At 44.5% G+C, this 13,251-nt stretch overlaps 1 protein-coding gene across 1 annotated transcript in view; it reads left to right on the top strand.

The window, feature by feature from the left end:
* The first annotated feature begins 5,343 nt into the window (after window positions 1-5,343).
* The window catches only part of SPIDR (scaffold protein involved in DNA repair), a 539,429-nt gene continuing 531,521 nt past the window's right edge, over window positions 5,344-13,251 (top strand). The window contains exons 1-2 of the mRNA XM_033125816.1: window positions 5,344-5,452; window positions 6,123-6,197. Coding sequence (XP_032981707.1) covers window positions 5,420-5,452; window positions 6,123-6,197 — 108 coding nt within the window. The 5' untranslated portion in view covers window positions 5,344-5,419. The remainder of the gene's footprint in view (window positions 5,453-6,122; window positions 6,198-13,251) is intronic.

Here is a 13,251-nt window from a genome sequence, read left to right as displayed (position 1 = left end):
AGTGCAGCAGTATTCTTCTTGAGGGAAGGTGGCTAAATCTGAGGCTAGCGCTCCCCCAAAGAGGGTTGGGGAGTTTTTGAAGTCCTGTGGGAGCCGAGTCCATGTCAGCTGGAGCTGCCAACTGGTATCAGGTTCAGTCCTTTTGAAGGCGAACAGTGATTGGCTCTGGGGCGCCAACCGAATGCAGAAGAAAGCATCTTTCAGGTCCAGGCAGGTGAACCCTCTGGCCTCTGGGGGCAGCTGACTGAGGAGAGTATACGGATTTGGGACTACGGGGTGTAGGGAGACTGTGGCTTGGTTTACCGCTCTTAAATCTTGTACTGGCCAGTATTCTCCATTGGGCTTCCTTATTGGCAGGAGGGGCGTAGTCCATGGCGACTGGCACTCTACCAGTATCCCTGTTGTTCTGAGACGGGCGAGGTGTTTTTGAATCCCTGCCCGAGCTTTTCTGGAGATGGAGTATTGGCGTAGCCTTATGGTACTGGGGCCTTATGTTTTGCTAGCCCAGGCAGGTTATCTGCAGCCCAAACCTCCAGGAAATCGGCCCTGTAGGCTTCTGGGTTCTGTTCTACACTGCCGGTCCCGTAAAGCCTACATTCTCTTCCCTCGGGGTGGTGATAGACAGAATAAGTCCTTCTGCAGTGACAGAAGGGGCTGCAGTGACATGGTGGCTTGACCTGATGGTTCGAAGGAGATTTGCGCCCCTAACTTGGTAAGGAGGTCGCGTCCCAGTAGCAAGATCGGCCAGTCTGGTAAGTAGAGGAACTCGTGTGACATGGTGTGTCCTCCTAATTTACACGTCCGAGCCTGGCAGAATGGTCGGCTCTTAGCTTGATCCCCGGTGGCTCCCATTATGGTGACTCTGTGGTCCCCGAGCGGTGCCACTGGCGTGGTGACTACGGAGTGTTCTGCTCCAGTATCTACCATAAAAGTCACTGTTTGGCCTCCTCCATCTAAGTCAACTGTGGGCTTGTGGGGGCCGAGTTCAAACCAGCCCAGTCCTCCTCAGTCCGACTTGATTCCCGCTAATCCTATGAAGTCAGGCTCCAGGCTGGTTGGGTTGGGACCACGGGGAGGCCGAGGCTTTCCTTTCCGACGGTTGGGGCACTCATTCCTCCAATGGCCCAGTTCCTTACAATACGTGCATTGGTCTTCTTTTAGCAGGGCGTGAGGATGGGGGTCTTCCTGCCGATGTGGAGGCCCTTTTCTTCCGGGCCTATCCCCTCCTTGTTGGAGAGCAGCCGCAAGGAGGGTTACTTTTTCTCTCATCCTCTTATTGGCCTCTCGTTTAGCTACAACCTCACGGTTCCGATAAACCTTGTTAGCCACCTCCAAGAGCTGGGTGATATTCATTCCTGCGATCCCCTCAAGTTTTTGGAGTTTTTGGCAGATATCAGGAGCTGCCTGAGTGACAAAGGCTGCCTTTATCATCCTCTGATTCTCGGGGTCTTCTGGATCAAATGGGGTGTGGACTCGGAACGCCTCACAGAGACGTTCATAGAAGTCGCCAGGAGTTTCTTCCTCATTTTGGGTTACATAGGCTCTTTTGGACATATTGGTGGGTTTTCGGGCCCCTGCCCGCAACCCTCGTAGGAGTGCATCTTGGTATCGGCGGATTGCTCCTCTCCCCGCTTCAGTATTAAAGTCCCAATCAGGCCGCGCATCTGGAGCAGCCTCGGTCACCCAGGTGGCAGCATCCAGGACTTCTCCGGGGGCCACTTCTTCCAGCCACTGCCTAGCCCCCTGTATGATCCGCCGGTGTTCTTCGGTGTTGAAGAGCATTCGGAGGAGCTGTTGACAGTCCCCCCGGTGGGGCGATGAGTGTGGAAGATAGAATCTATAAGATCTATCATGGCTTGTGGTTTCTTCGAGTAAGCTGGGGTATGATGTTTCCAATTCAACAGGTCAGTGGTGGAGAAAGGCTGGTGGTAGATGACGGGGCGTCCTGGCTGGAGGGTCCCGTCATTTCCAACTTGGTCTGGCCCTCTGGTCTCCCAGAGGGGCAGCTAAAGTGCAGGCGGGTCTTTGGACCGAAGTTGACTAGTAGGCCCCGGTGAGGGTTGGTGTGTAGGATCAGGGCCTCCCTGGGGAGGGCTTGGGAGGTCGGGTGTCAGCCTGGGGGGTGTCAGATGGAGGCGGAGTGTCTGGAAGCGGCGGGGCCACGCCAGCCGTTGGCCGTGGTGCATAGGGAGGTGATGGCAGCTCTTTGTCGGGGTCTCCCTGGTAAATGGTCTTAGTCATGTCTTTCTGGGCGTGGCCTTGTGGGTTCTGTGCAACGAGGATCCTGGACTGTCCCTTACTATTGGAGCAGAACTGTACCCAAGGAGGAAGGGTTCGGGCTATTTCCAACCACGAGCTCAAAGTAAAGGAACTGGTCTGGATGTCCTGGGGTCCCGGTGACAACTATGTAGACTCGGCGAATCGTGGGGAGCTCAAGAGTGCCTTCTGGGGGCCATCCCACGTTAAAACTTGGCCACTCCAGTTCTCATAAAGTGCGGAGACGTCTGGGGGTCATCTTGACCCCATAGTTGCCTCCGAAACCTTTCCTGAAATTCTTTAACATGCAATCTAGAACCGTGGGCTTCCCGTGACTCCCTCCCATGATGTTTAGTGTTGCGTTGACAAGAGAAGGGTCTCAATCAGGTGCTTGCCTGGCCGTGTCCCTCGCAGGAGCTTTGGGTACATCTTGGCTAAGGTGTGCCCGTATAAGCTCCAGCCTTGGTCGCACTCTGAGAGTGTGAATCACCGTTATGCCATATGATGCTACCATGGAACGGGCTCACTCGGGCTCCGTAGTCAACAGGTCGTGATCCACACAGAATTCTGTTCGGGACCAAGCACACACACATTCATTCAGAGAGGAAAGATGCCCTTCCCCCGGAACAGCCCTAACTAGAGTCCAAAGTGGGACTCAGCGGGAGGTGATCAGGCTCCCCTTCTGCCCTTAGGCAGGCCTAACTGGGTCCGGGCCCTGGGGTCTTACCGTGTCCAATGTCCTGTTTGACTGTCCATCCTTTCTCTCTACTGGGGGTCCAGCAGGAGTCACGGGCCAGAGCCGGCGGGAGGTCGCTGGTCCTGGGCCTGTCAAAATCAGCAGTGCGTGCCTAGCTCTGTCTCAGCTCTCCCACTACCGTATGGCCCGCTCTCGCCCAAACCGGTGGCTCAAGGGGCCAGCGTGGTTGGGTTTCCCGGTCAGGGACCAACAATGTTACGGATACCAGGACCAGAAAGAACCCAAGCGGCACTCAGAGAGTTTGGAAGTTCAGCTTTATTATGCCGGCGGGCTCAGAGAGACCTTTCCCAAAGACTGAGACGCTAGCAAGGTTTTGAGCAGGTTTTTATGGGTTGGGGACTTCCTTGAGTTGGGCAAGGGGTAGGTGTCGTGTGGTGATTGGCTTGGGGTGTGGCTTGGAGGGGGTTATGCGGAAGTGGGCTGGGGCTTAGGCTGGGGACTTTTCTCCGCTCAGGCCACCATTTTAGGTCAGTTTCTCCATCAGTTGTGTAGGACACAATTCCCTGGCCCATGCTGGTATTATGTGCCTTACGCTCCCTCCCTCCCTGCCTGGCTGAGGCAGTCGGTCGTCAGTCATAGTTAGGCTACTCACAACTCAGGGAAGTTCTCCCCAGCTGCCAGCCATTCACACTGGCCACTCATGGAAGCACACGTTAGCCCTCGGCAGCTCACGCCAACTTTTGGTTGTTCAAGGTAGCCCACCTCCAGAGAGAGCTATTGTTCACAATCTTAGCTGCAGAGGAAGCAGGTCACTGGCCCATGTGGGAATTGAACCTGCGACCTTAGGTGTTAGGAGCATGGAGCTCCAAGCACCTGAGCCACTGGGCTGGCCAGAATATTACAATTTTAATACAGTTTTCCTTCCTTAAAATGTGTATAGTTTTTTGTGTACACTCTGTATTTAATGAAGACATGTAGACTATGATTGTCTTTCATTTGCTTGCTTTTTCTTTAAAAAAAAAATTCGGCATTGACTGCCATGTGATGTTATGGTCTTGCCCCACCTCAATTGTCCAACATTCAGCAAGACAAATGCTGACATTAAGACTTCCTAGGAATGAGCCTTCTTAGCACCGTGGGACCACACTATCCAATGAAAAGTTTGGTCATCAATGCATCCTTTGGATTGATTTATGACCAAAACAGGAAACTGTGGATGGAAAAGTGACAGCATGTTAAAACTGAAAATAACCACATAGGATTGCGTGAACATAAACATTCCTAATTAAGGTGAGTCATGGTGGGAAATCAGATCTTTAGCCTGTATTCCTTGACAAAAGTCAATCTTTACCTTAAGTGAGTCTATTGTCTTTCTGAATCTAAGATAATTTACCTTTGAAATGTCAGAGTAATCTAATCTCCCTTTCCAGACCCCCTAAGGGCACACCCACCACACAGAACCTCTCACTGCTATTGTGTTCCCCAAATACCATCTCTATGCGCTGTAAATATTATTAACTATCAGGTATTCATCAATGTAAAATAAGTATGTTTCTTTCCGTTTTACTTTTTATTCAATAACAGAGATTCCTCCCCCCCCCCCCACTTTGCTTTCTCCCACCTCTTAACCTACTACATGGATTTCATGTAACCCTCTGTGTCCTCCTTTGACTCAAATGTATAAAATAGGCTACGAAACTGCCATTCTCTGGAGCATTTTCTTAATCCGTTGAGATTTTGCCTCCAGGTAATTGCCAGTTTCAGTCATAAAAATTCTCTACTAGTTTGGACTTTTCTTACATAGACACTGGCCATGCTGCCGGTGGTTTGGACTTCATGTCCCAAGATCGGCCTGCTTTTTGGTTACCATTTTTGACTCAATAAAATCTTTCTTAAACACTTTCAGCAGGGGAAATTCACTTTTTTAACACATTCCTTAAGTATTGTTTGTTGAATTCATAACCTACTTCGGGTTTTCATTTTATTTTGATTTAAGGTCAGTTGATGCCTGACAAAACAGGCCACAAATGAGCTTTATTTGAAAAACAACACTTGGAGGCTGACCTTCCGCCTGAGGCACCATTCCAGAAATTCCCCGACCAGGAGCCCGAAGTCCAACAGTGTGGCCTTCTCAGAGAGCGCTCTGCAGGTTCCCGAGGCCCGGCGAAGAAGCTGGACGAGCAGGGCTGCTCCCCTACCAACTCAAAGCGGTGATGAGAACCATACCCACCAGTCTCTCAACCCAGCAAAGCAGCCCGTTTGTGCGCGGAGAGCGCGGAGTCCCACGCCCGACCGCCATCCAATCGCAGCGCGCGCTAGGACGCGCAGCGACTAGAGGGCGGTGCATTCGGAGAAGCACCGCCCTTCGCCCAAGTGCCCTAGGTGTTTGGCGGCGCTCAGCCTTCCCGCGCCTTGAGGAGGCAAGCTGCTGAAGAGGCTCCGTTGTGGCTAGAGGTGCTCCTGGATATGTCCCACGGCGGTAATTCTCGCGGACAGAAGGTATGCTGTGGGCTGGGAGTCGACGCCGCGCTGTCTACTACGGTCGTTCGGGAACTCCGCGGGGTAGCTTGTCCGGGAACTCCGCGGGGTAGCTCGTCCGGCTCGGTCTTTTACCGCGTCCGCCTGGCCCCCAGGGCCCTGGGCCCGCGTGGCTGGCCCTGGGCTGGCAGGAGCGAGATGGGCGCTCTGCTGACAGGGATCCCTGGCGAGTCTGCGGCCGGTTCCGTCTTTGAGTGTGGACAGAGCCCGCGTCGCGGAGTGAGGCTCCTGAGGTTGGTCCCTGCCCAGGTGTGCTGACCGAGCTCTCCGCCGGCCGTCGGGAGTTGCGCCTGTAGGGTCGCAGGGTCGGATGCGGAGATCTGGAAAGAAAACTCGCTGGAGGTGCGGAGGGAAGAGCCACTTCCGTGGGAAAGGCGTGGGGTTGCAGCCATACGGGTGACGGAAGTGAGCGACTGGAGTTGAATCTGGAACAAGCGTGTGAGATATATTTGCACTTGCTAGTGTTGGGCACTTCATTTGTCTTTTTTTGACTCTTGTCGTATAATAATACACCGAGACCTCGGTGGATACTGGAACGGCATTACTGCTGTTTTTCCCTCCAGATATCTGTTGTCACACTTTCCTTTCTACCCTAAACTTTTTCTGAATCTTTCTCTTCCTGTTTCAGTAGGAGAGGAGTCTGAATCTAACTGCTGCCAGTCTGTTACACTGTCTGGGCACGGAGTACTTTTGTAGGAAATATTGCGTGAGTGTTATTTAAAATATTGAACCTGGTGCTTTTTTGTTCCGTGAATTGTTTTTCCTGGCATGTGACCTTTACCTTTATAAAGCTATTTCTAAGTTTCTTGCTTACAAATATACATGTCTCATCATACTAAAAGTTTAAAGAAGCAAAACCAGTGCTTACTTTCTTGACATGCCTTCCTTTTACTAAAAAGCTTTCTGAAAAAGTAGTCCATATCTACTGATTCAACTTCCTTGTCACTACTGTTTCCTTGCTTCTGAAATATCATTGATTGTCAGACACACTGTCAATTTTGTAACTGATTTAAAAGAATAAAAGGAATCTATGTCAAACATACTTATTTACTGTAAGACACATCCTGATTTCAGAAATATTAAAATGTGGAAAAAATCAAGGAAATACATGATATTAAATCCAATATAAGTTATTTACCGGATCACTGTAGCATTTGACACATTTACCTGCTTTTACTTATTTATTTTTTTGGAGCATCCCTGAATGTTACTGTACTGATTCTCTTCCTGTCTTGCAACTGGTCATTTACTTCTTTCTCTTTTAAAAAAATATATATATATTTTAAATATGTATACTTTTAAACTTTTATTTATTTTAAGTGTGTTTTTCCAGGACCCATCAGCTCTAAGTCAAGTAGTTGTTTCAATATATTTGTGGAAGGCACAGCTCACAGTGGTCCATGTGGGGATGGAGCCAGCAATCTCATTGTTAAGAGCACCTTGCTCTAATCAACTGAGCTAACAGGCCGCCCCCTCATTTACTTCTCTCTGCTGTCTTCCTAACATGTTCTAATTTTTGACCTTGTGCATTTTCTTTTGTTACAAGTTTGTTCTGGGCGATCTTGTACATTGATGTTAGCTGTCACTGCTATATAGATGACTTTCAGATCTGTATTTGACCTTTCCTGAGAGATCAGTTTAAATTCAGTGTATGATGAAGTTATTCTCTCAGCCTTAGTCCACTAGGCCCTAGCCGTTCCTACTGTGTCTTGCTGGTCTCTGCCTATTGATAGTGATACTCTTGGCTAGGACTGCCTAAGGCACTTCCCTACCCCCATATTACTTGTAGCAAGCCCCCACAGACATTTTCCTCCCCTGGAACCAATGTTGTGGCTGGACTAGACCTTGTGATTCTTATGATTGCAGGATGCACTTTAGCAAAAACCATCAAGGAACTCTGAGGAACAAGATTTGCTGCTCACTGGTCCTGGAGGGTACATTGCACACCCAAGGTCCACACAGTTATGTCAGAGTGGGGTATGGGGGAGAAAAAGAGGTAGGGGAGAAGGGCAGTCAGACCTGGCATCTGCCTTTATTACGGTTGGAGGGTGGTGTGTCTAGGGTTTCCTGGGTTCACTCTTCATTGACTAATTTAAAGCCTAAGAGTGGGAATTGGGGCACCAGAAGGGATAAGTGGGTTCACTTAAATGGTCCGTTATCTAGGTTACCCAGGGCTTTCTGAAAGAGGGGGCTTCATGTGTGGGAGTGGCCTAATTCCTTATCTTGTTTTGCTAGTAGCTGTGTCATGTAACTAGCCATATGTTTATTCAAGATGGATGTCTTCTGAAATAGATGCCTTGGCAATCAAAAACTTAATGTCAGGTACTTAAACTATAATCAAAAAGCTTAATGCTAGGTACTTACTCTAGATCCTGACTTAGATCTTAGTGTTTTTGACTTGATACTCACTTCTGCCCTCTTCATTCTATGAGTTTTAAAGACGTTATCAATTTTTCTTTTCAGTAGTTGTATTAGTTATCTATTGCTATGTGACAGATTGTCTCAAAACTGAAGTAGCTTAAAGCAAATGTTATTTTCTCATCAATTTCTGAGGGTCAAGAATCTGGGAATAGCTCAACTGGGTAGTTCTACTTCCGAGTCTCACACAAGTTTCAATCAAATTAAGGGTCACTGAGGCTACAATACATCATCTATATATTGCATTATGTGTTCACCACTCAGAGTCAGTTCTTTTTTCATCACCATATATTTAACCCCCTTTACTGTCTTGTACCACTCCCCCCCGCCACTTACCCTCTGGTAACCACTAAGCTGTTGTGTGTGTCTATGAGTTTTTGTTTCTTTGTCTTGTTCCTTTGTTGAGTTCAGTTTTATATACCACATATGAGTGAAGTCATATGGTTCTCGACTTTTTCTGTTTTATTTATTTCACTTAGTTTAATAATCTCAAGATCCATCCATATTGTCACAGGTGGCAGTATTTCATCTTACCTTATGACAGAGTAGTATTACATCGTGTGTATATACCACATCTTTATCCAGTCATCTATCGAAGGACAGTTTGGTTTCCATGTCTTGGCTGCAGTGAACAATGGAGTACATATATCTTTATGGTAAATGTTTTCAGATTTTTTTTGTGTTGATACCCAAGAAATGGATAGCTGGGTCATATGGTAATTCTATGTATTCTTAATTTTTTGAGAACGTCCACATTGTTTTTCATAGGTGCTGTACCAATCTACATTCCCACCAAGAGTATATGAAGGTTCCTTCTTCTCCACAGCCTCTCCAACACTTTTTACTATTTGTCTTGTTGACGATAGCCGTTCTAACAGGTGTGAGGTGATATCTCATTGTGGTTTTGATTTGCATTTCCCTAATAGCTAGTGAAGTTGAACATTTTTTAATATATCAGTTGGCCGTTTGTATGTCTTGTTGGGAGAAGTTTCTGTCCATGTCTTCTGCCCAGTTTTTAATTGGGTCGTTTGTCTTTTTGTTGTTGAGTTGTATGAGTTCCTTATATATTTTGGATATTAGCCCTTTATCCGAGGCGTTGTTTGCAAATATCTTCTCCCATTCGGTTGGTTGCCTCTTTGTTTTATTGATGGTTTCTTTTGCTGTGCAGAAGCTTTTTGGTTTGATATATCCCATTAATTTATTTTAGCTTTTACTTCCCTTGCCTTTAACGTCAAATTTATAAAGTCCTCTTTGAACCCATGGTCCATAAGGTTAGTATCTACGCTTTCGTCTATGCAGTTTATTGTTTCAGGTCTTCTGTTTAGGTCTTTCATCCATTTTGAGTTAATTTTGGTATTTGGTGATAGATAGCAGTCTACAGTTTTATTCTTTTGCACGTGGCTTTCCTGTTTTCCCAGCACCATTTATTGAAGAGGCTTTCTTTTCTCCATTGTATGTTTTTGGCTTCTTTGTAGAAAATTGTCCGTATTTATGTGAGTTTATTTCTGGGTTTTCAATTCTATTCCATTGGTCTGTGAGTCTCTTTTCTGCCAGTATCATGGTGTTTTGATTATTGTTGCTCTTTAGTACAAGCTAAAGTCAGGGAGTGTGATACCTCCAGCCTTCTTCTTTTTTCTTAGGAGTGCTTTGGCTATTCAGAGTCTTTTGTGATCCCCTACAAATCTGATGATTGTTTTGTTCTATTTCTTTAAAAAATGCCATAAGGATTTTGACGGGGATTGCATTCAATCTGTTATATTGCTTTGGGTAATATGGCCATTTTAACTGTTGATTCTTCCAATACGGGAACACAGAATGTCTTTCCATTTCTTTTTCTGTTCTTCAATTTCTTTTAAAAATGTCATATAGTTTTCAGTGTATAGGTCCTTCACATCCTTTGTTAAGTTATTCCTAGATATTTTATTCTTTTTGTTGTAATTGCAAAAGGAATTGTTTTTTCATTTCTTTTTCTGAAATTTTATTGTTAATATATAGGAATGCAAAGGATTTTTCTATGTTAATTTTGTAGCTGGCAACTTTACTGTCTTTGTGTATTGTTTCTAATGGCTTTTTGGTGGTGTATTTAGGATTTTCTGTGTAAAGAATGTCATGTGCAAAAAGTGACAATTTAACTTTTTCATTCGCAATTCAGATGCCTTTTATTTCTTTCTGTTGCCTGATTGCTCTGGCTAGGACTCCCAGTTTTATGTTGAATAACCTTGGTGATAGGGGACAACCCTGTCTTGTTCCTGAACATAGAGCAAAGGGCTTCAGTTTTTCACCGTTAATTATGGTATTAGCTGATGGTTTGTCATGTATGACCTTTATCATGTTAAGGTATTTTCCTTCTATACCCATTTTATTAAGTGTTTTAATCACAAATGGATGTTGTGTCTTGTGCTTTTTCTGCATCGATTCATATAATCATATGATTTTTTTCTTTTAAACAACACACTGATTGATTTGCATATGTTGAACCATCCTTGTGCCCCTGGGATGAACGCTACTTGATTGTGAAGTATAATCTCTTTAATGCATTGTTGTATTCGATTTGCTCGAATTTTGTGTAGGATTTTTGCATCTGTATTCGTCAGAGAGATTAGTCAGTAATTTTCTATTGATTGTGTTATCCTTACCAGGTTTTGGTATCAGGGTAATGTTGACCTCATAAAATGAGTTAGGAAGTACAAAGTTCTGACAATTAAGTTTGCTAGCTTGGTGCAGCAATGTTGCTAACCTTTTTTGACATCAGAGGGATTATTTATTATGAATTTGTACCAATTGGACAAACAGTTAACTAAGTTTACTATTTGAAAGTGCTGAAAGGCTGCGTGAAAAAGAAAAAGTTAGACGATGTGAACTTTTCACCAACAATTCATGGCTCTTGCATCACGGCAATGCACCAGCTCACATGGAAATGTCTATGAGGGGGTTTTTAGCCAGTAAACATATAACTGTATTGGAACACCCTCCCTACTCATCTGATCTGGCGCCCAATGACTTCTTTTTTTACTCAAAGATAAAGGGAATATTGAAAGGAAGCCATTTTGATGACATTCAGGACATAAAGGGTAATACAACGACAGCTCTGATGGCTATTCCAGAAAAGGAGTTCCAAAATTGCTTTGAAGGATGGATTAGGTTCTGGAGTTGATGTATAGCTTCCCAAGGGGTGTACTTTGAAGATGACCATAGTGATATCCAGCAATGAGATATGTAGCACTCTCTCTAGGATGAGTTTGCAAACTTAGTTGTCAGACATCGTTCATATTACCTGTTCTTCAATTTTATGGAAGAGTTTGAAGAGGACAGTTAGATCCTCTTTGAATGTTTGTTAGAATTCACTAGTGAAGCCCTCTGGTCCTCGACTTTTCCTTTTGGGAAGATTTTGGATTACTGATTCAATTTCTTTACTTTTGGTTGTTCTATTTAGATTTTCCAGTTCTTCGTGATTCAGTCTAGGAAGGCTATATGTTTTTAAGAACTTGTCTATTTCTTCTGGGTTATTGAATTTGGTGGCATGTAGTCCTTCATAGTATTCTTGTACAATCATTTGTATTTCTGTGGATATCCATGGTGACTTCTCCTGTTTCATTTCTGATTTGTTTGCCTTTTTTTCTCTTTTTATCTTAGTCTAGCCAAGGGTTTGTCAATTTTATTAATCTTTTTAAAGAACCAGCTCTTTGTTGCATTATTTTTTTCTATTGTCTTTTTGTTGTGTATTTCATTTGCTCTGATTTTTATTATTTCCTTTCTTCTGCTGATTTTGGGTTTCATTTCTTCTTTTTCTAGTTTTTTAAAGGTATAACATGAGGTTGTTTATCTGGGATTTTTCTTCTTTCTTTTCTTTTTTTTTTTTCATTGGGGAATATTGGGGAACAGTGTGTTTTTCCAGGACCCATCACCTCCAAGTCAAGTTGTTTTCTATCTAGTTGTGGAGTCATTTTCAATCTAGTTGTGGTGGTTGCAGCTCAGCTCCAAGTCCAGTTGTTGTTGTAAATCTAGTTGTGGAAGGCCCACCGGCAGCTCAGCTACAAATCAAGCCATTGTTTTTCCCTCTAGTTGTAGAGGGTGCAGCTCACTGGCCCATGTGGGAATCGAACTGGCAACCGAGGTGTTATGAGTACTGCGCTCTAACCAACTGAGCCAACTGGCTACCCCTTTTCTTCTTTCTTGAGATAGGCCTGTAATCATATAAATTTCTCTCTAATTACTGCTTTCACTGCATCCCAATAATTTTGTTAGGATATATTTTCATTCTGATTTGATGTATGTTTTGATCTCTCCTCTGATTTCTTCTTTGATCCAGTCATTCTTTAAAAGTATGTTGTGGGGTAGTCGGTTGGCTCTGTTGGTTAGAGCGCAGTGCTCATAACACCCAGGTCGCTGGTTCAATTCCCACATGGGCCAGTGAGCTGTGCCCTCCACAACTAGATTGAAAAACAAAACAAAACGACGACTTGACTTGGAGCTGAGCTACGCCCTCCATAACAAGATTGAAAACAACAACTTGACTGGAGCTGATGAGCCCTGGAAAAATACACTGCTCCCCAATATTCCCCAATAAAAAAAATTAAAAAAAAAAGTACGTTGTGAAATCTCCACATATTTGTTTGTTTTTCTGCTTTGTTTTTGCAGCAATTATCCAATTTCAAAGCCTTGTGATCAGAGAGTATGCTTGGTATGATTTCAATCTTCTTAAATTTGCTGAGGCTAGTTTTATGTTTCAATTTATGGTCTGTCCTTAATGTTGAATGGAGAATGTTCCATGTACACTAGGAAAGAATGTATATATAGTCTGATGTTCTAAGATGAAGTGCTCTATAAATGTCAGTCATACCTATTTGGTCTAATGTGTCGTTGTAAAGATGTTGAAGAAAATTTGCCTTCATTGGTTGATGTGAGCTTTTGTCTATTAGCTTTTATCTAATGTGAGGTGATTTGATGTGAGGTGATTTCTGTGTTGTAATCAGGGGTTGAGTAAATTCCCCCTTTGGTCTCATTCTCCTGAGCAGGGGAGATATGAGATGATGTTTGTTCTGTCTGTGTTGTGAGGTGATGGTTAGCTTAGGGTTAAAAGAATTCTTAATCAGGAGTTGAGAGAATTCCCTCTTTGTTCTGTCTGTTTCACCCACATCAGCAGATGAATTGAAAAAGTAGCTAAGTTATATCAAGACGACGTGACAGGCACGTTGCCAGGCTTTGGAAGACCTTGGGCTGATAGTTCCAAGCAAGAACAGTAGATGTTGTTTGTCCTGTCCAGAAGAACTAGCCCTTCAGCTGGATACGTAATATATTTTCTTTTGTTATCATTGACTGCTGGACCCTTCCGGAATTGGCTA

The sequence above is a fragment of the Rhinolophus ferrumequinum genome, chromosome 14 (genome assembly GCF_004115265.2).
Source record: "Rhinolophus ferrumequinum isolate MPI-CBG mRhiFer1 chromosome 14, mRhiFer1_v1.p, whole genome shotgun sequence".
NCBI lineage: Eukaryota > Metazoa > Chordata > Mammalia > Chiroptera > Rhinolophidae > Rhinolophus > Rhinolophus ferrumequinum.
Note: the sequence above shows the minus strand (reverse complement) of the source record. Positions and strands in the feature narration are given on the sequence as shown.